The sequence below is a fragment of the Miscanthus floridulus genome, chromosome 8, assembly GCF_019320115.1.
Source record: "Miscanthus floridulus cultivar M001 chromosome 8, ASM1932011v1, whole genome shotgun sequence".
Taxonomy (NCBI): Eukaryota; Viridiplantae; Streptophyta; class Magnoliopsida; order Poales; family Poaceae; genus Miscanthus; species Miscanthus floridulus.
In genome coordinates, this window is record NC_089587.1 from 175996389 (window position 1) to 175997663 (window position 1275).

At 51.9% G+C, this 1275-nt stretch overlaps 1 protein-coding gene across 1 annotated transcript; it reads right to left on the reverse strand.

Moving 5' to 3' along the window:
• Positions 1-320: 320 nt before the first annotated feature.
• LOC136470212 (uncharacterized) lies at positions 321-872 on the reverse strand. The gene has a single exon (XM_066468131.1). The coding sequence runs from the start codon at positions 870-872 to the stop codon at positions 321-323; it is 552 nt and encodes a 183-aa protein (XP_066324228.1).
• Positions 873-1275: the final 403 nt, after the last annotated feature.

Below are 1275 nucleotides of genomic sequence, written 5' to 3' on the forward strand. Positions count from 1 at the left end.
CGATGAACATCTTGGCGCGTCGAGCGATTTGTTGTGCTTTAGTCCTTTCTAGTGGGAGAATCTCCTCGAGGAGGTAGGTGAGTAGCGGTGCTCTCTAGTTAACTTGATCGAGTGCTATCACGGCGATGTCAGCGGGCGATGTAATCATGGAGGCACCAAGGCCAGAGTGTCTGGATTGGACCTTCTAGGATGCAGGCAGATAGCTCATGAAGGTCGTTGATGAAGACCCCATCTAGAGATAGAACCCACCTGGCAGCCAATTTTGCGAGAAAATTGATGGCATCGTTGTCTTTTCGGGGGACATGATGTAGTTCGATCCCCTAGAATTTGTCCTCAAGCTTGCACACCTCCTGGCAGTATGCTACCATGAGGGGGCTTTTGCAAGTGGACTCCTTCATGACTTGGTCGACGACCAACTTTGAGTCACCGTGGATGTATAGCCACGTAGCGCTGAGCTCGATGGCGATGCATAGTCCATTGATGAGGGCCTCGTATTCTGTAGCATTGTTTGAGGTCGAAAAATGGAGACAGATCATGTAGCGGAGCCTGCTCCCATTCAGGGAGATCAGAACCACTCCATCTCCTGAGCCAGGCGCCATCACCGACCCGTTGAAGTACATCGTCCAGTACTCATGGGTGACGTCTAGGGTCAGGAGCTGGACCTCCATCCACTTGACGATAAAGTTCACGAGAGCCTGAGACTTAATAGTGGTGCGGTGGATATACCTGATGTCGTGGCCCATTAGCTTGAGTGCCCACTTGGAGATCTGTCCTACGGCATCATGGTTGCGGACCATGTCTCCTAGCAGGAATGAAGTGATGACCAAGACTTCATGGTCGGTGAAGTAGTGCAGGAGCTTCTGGATCGCCATCAGCACGTCATATAGAAGTTTCTACACCTGGGGGTGCCGAACCTTGGTGTTGGTGAGTACCTCTCCGACGAAGTATACGGGTCGTTGGACCTTCAGGTGGTGTCCTGGCTCCTCCCTTTCGATGACTAGGGCGGCACTCATGACATGGTTGCTTGCCACGATATAGAGGAGGGGTTCTCCCCGTTTGGGAGCGACGAGGATTGTGGCCAACATCCATGATGCTTTAAGGCTTTCCAAGTCCTGTTGTGCCTCCTCAGTCTAGACGAATACGTCTGTCTTTTTGAGAAGTTTGTAGAGAGGCATCCCCCACTTGCCTAGCCAGGAGATGAATTGGCTCATGGTGGCCAAACAGCCGGAGAGTCTCTATATGCCCTTAACGTTGCGTATAGGGCCTATGTTGGAG